This window comes from Etheostoma cragini, unplaced genomic scaffold, assembly GCF_013103735.1.
Source record: "Etheostoma cragini isolate CJK2018 unplaced genomic scaffold, CSU_Ecrag_1.0 ScbMSFa_4023, whole genome shotgun sequence".
Taxonomy (NCBI): Eukaryota; Metazoa; Chordata; class Actinopteri; order Perciformes; family Percidae; genus Etheostoma; species Etheostoma cragini.
The window spans coordinates 135,597-137,872 of NW_023268352.1; the positions used below are offsets into that span (position 1 = coordinate 135,597).

General features: G+C 45.6%; 1 protein-coding gene across 1 annotated transcript in view; it reads left to right on the plus strand.

The window, feature by feature from the left end:
• The first annotated feature begins 1,286 nt into the window (after positions 1-1,286).
• Positions 1,287-2,276, plus strand: part of taz (tafazzin) — a 4,523-nt gene continuing 3,533 nt past the window's right edge. The window contains exon 1 of the mRNA XM_034866119.1: positions 1,287-1,393. Within this exon, the coding sequence (XP_034722010.1) occupies positions 1,287-1,393 (107 nt within the window). The remainder of the gene's footprint in view (positions 1,394-2,276) is intronic.

Consider the following 2,276-nt stretch of genomic DNA (forward strand, 5'->3'; position numbering starts at 1 on the left):
ACTCACCTCTGCAGACGGGGACACACTTAATGATAAGGTTTCTAACTGACTCACCTCTGCAGACGGGGACACACTTAAAGCCCATGTTGCAAGTTAACCACCACCGTTGATTATTGGGTACAAAAAACACTCGAGATATGTATATCATTTTTAAAAATGTCTTCATATAGTTTTAAAAGTTAGTTTTTGGTCATTTTTGGTATTTTCGGGTTTATGGAGTCAATTCAGCGATGAGTACCACCTCTGCAGACGGGGACACACTTCCCTCGGCTGAAGAATCTCGAGTGCAGCTCTTTGGTGAAGCAGATGTCAGAAGCTGTTGGAGTCCTGCACGCACAGAGGTTAATAATAACAGAAAAATAAACCAAAATCATCTTTAAATGAAAGGAATCCGAGATTTTCAACTTACCAGCGCATCTTGTTGAAGGTCCACAGCTGTCGGAGCTTCAGTACACCTGTACAAACACACATCAGCATTATTCCTGTTATCAGGGGTCCAGACCCGAGGCTGTAGCACCCGCAGTAGCAGAGCTACCTCAATCACCCGGTTAACTACTTCAGCTTAGCAATTAGCTCAGCCATTAGCTTAGCCATTAGCACTGGTTAATTCCTGTCCCTCTCCTGCTCTCTTTTGCTCTGTTTTCAGATGTTTAGCTATTCCTCCGCCTCCTTTAGTGATGGCGGTACATGTAATAAATGTACTTTCTGAATGTCCTCTGTCTTCAGACCACGGGTAAGCTGTTCAACATCGTCATGGCTTGCCACGTCACTAGCCGAGACGAGGTGGCTAACTGTAGCATGCTAGCTCGTTCTCAATGGCAAAACAATGCTCCAACAGCCACTAGTTGACCAGAATCTCCAAAAGAACTACTTCCTGTCCCCGTTGTGCAGGTGTTTCACAAGTGGCCTCTGTCTAGAAGAAGACCACCCCGTAGTCCTACACACACACACACAAACAAAGTTTCCCGGCTATTCCTGGCTTGGACTGACCAAAGCTTGAGAAAGAGTTACCTGGCTGATGGATCTTACAGATCTACTGAGCATGTGCAGCGCCCAACAAAGATAGGATAGAAGTGAGATGTCTCTCTCTGGAGCTAAAACTAGTGAGATGTCTCACTCTGGAGCTAAAACTAGTGACATGTCTTACTCTGGACCTAAAACAGAAACACACAGGATGAAAACAAGATCTGCAACAATGTGAATGAAATAAAACCATGGAAATCTATTCTGGTACAACCTGAAAACCCAATTATGAACCTGAACATGAGCAGAATATATGATTCCTGATGAAAGATGCAGGTGGTTCTTACCCCAGGTGTGGGGGTCTGAAAGATGCAGGTGGTTCTTACCCCAGGTGTGGGGGTCTGAAAGATGCAGGTAGTTCTTACCCCAGGTGTGGGGGGCTGAAAGATGTAGGTGGTTCTTACCCCAGATGCGGGGGACAGAAAGATGCAGGTGGTTCTTAACCCAGATGTTTGGGTCTGAAAGATGCAGGTGGTTCTTAACCCAGATGTGGGGGTCAGAAATATGCCGGTGGTTCTTACCCCAGATGTTTGGGTCTGAAAGATGCAGGTAGTTCTTACCCCAGTGGTGGGGATCAGAAATATGCCGGTGGTTCTTACCCCAGATGTTTGGGTGTGAAAAATGCAGGTAGTTCTTATCCCAGATGTTTGGGTCAGAAAGATGCAGGTGGTTCTTATCCCAGATGTTTGGGTCTGAAAGATGCAGGTAGTTCTTATCCCAGATGTTTGAGTCAGAGAGATACAAGTGGTACTTACCCCAGATGTTTGGGTCTGAAAGATGCAGGTAGTTCTTATCCCAGTGGTGGGGATCAGAAATATGCCGGTGGTTCTTACCCCAGATGTTTGGGTCTGAAAAATGCAGGTAGTTCTTATACCAGATGTTTGGGTCTGAAAGCTGCAGGTAGTTCTTATCCCAGATGTTTGGGTCAGAAAGATGCAGGTGGTACTTATCCCAGATGTTTGGGTCTGAAAGATGCAGGTAGTTCTTATCCCAGATGTTTGAGTCAGAGAGATACAAGTGGTAATTAACCCAGATGTTTGGGTCTGAAAGATGCAGGTAGTTCTTGTCCCAGATGTTTGGGTCTGAAAGATGCAGGTAGTTCTTATACCAGATGTTTGGGTCTGAAAGATGCAGGTAGTTCTTATCCCAGATGTTTGGGTCTGAAAGATGCAGGCGGTTCTTACCCCAGATGTTTGGGTCAGAGAGATACAGGTGGTTCTTACCCCAGATGTTTGGGTCAGAGAGATACAGGT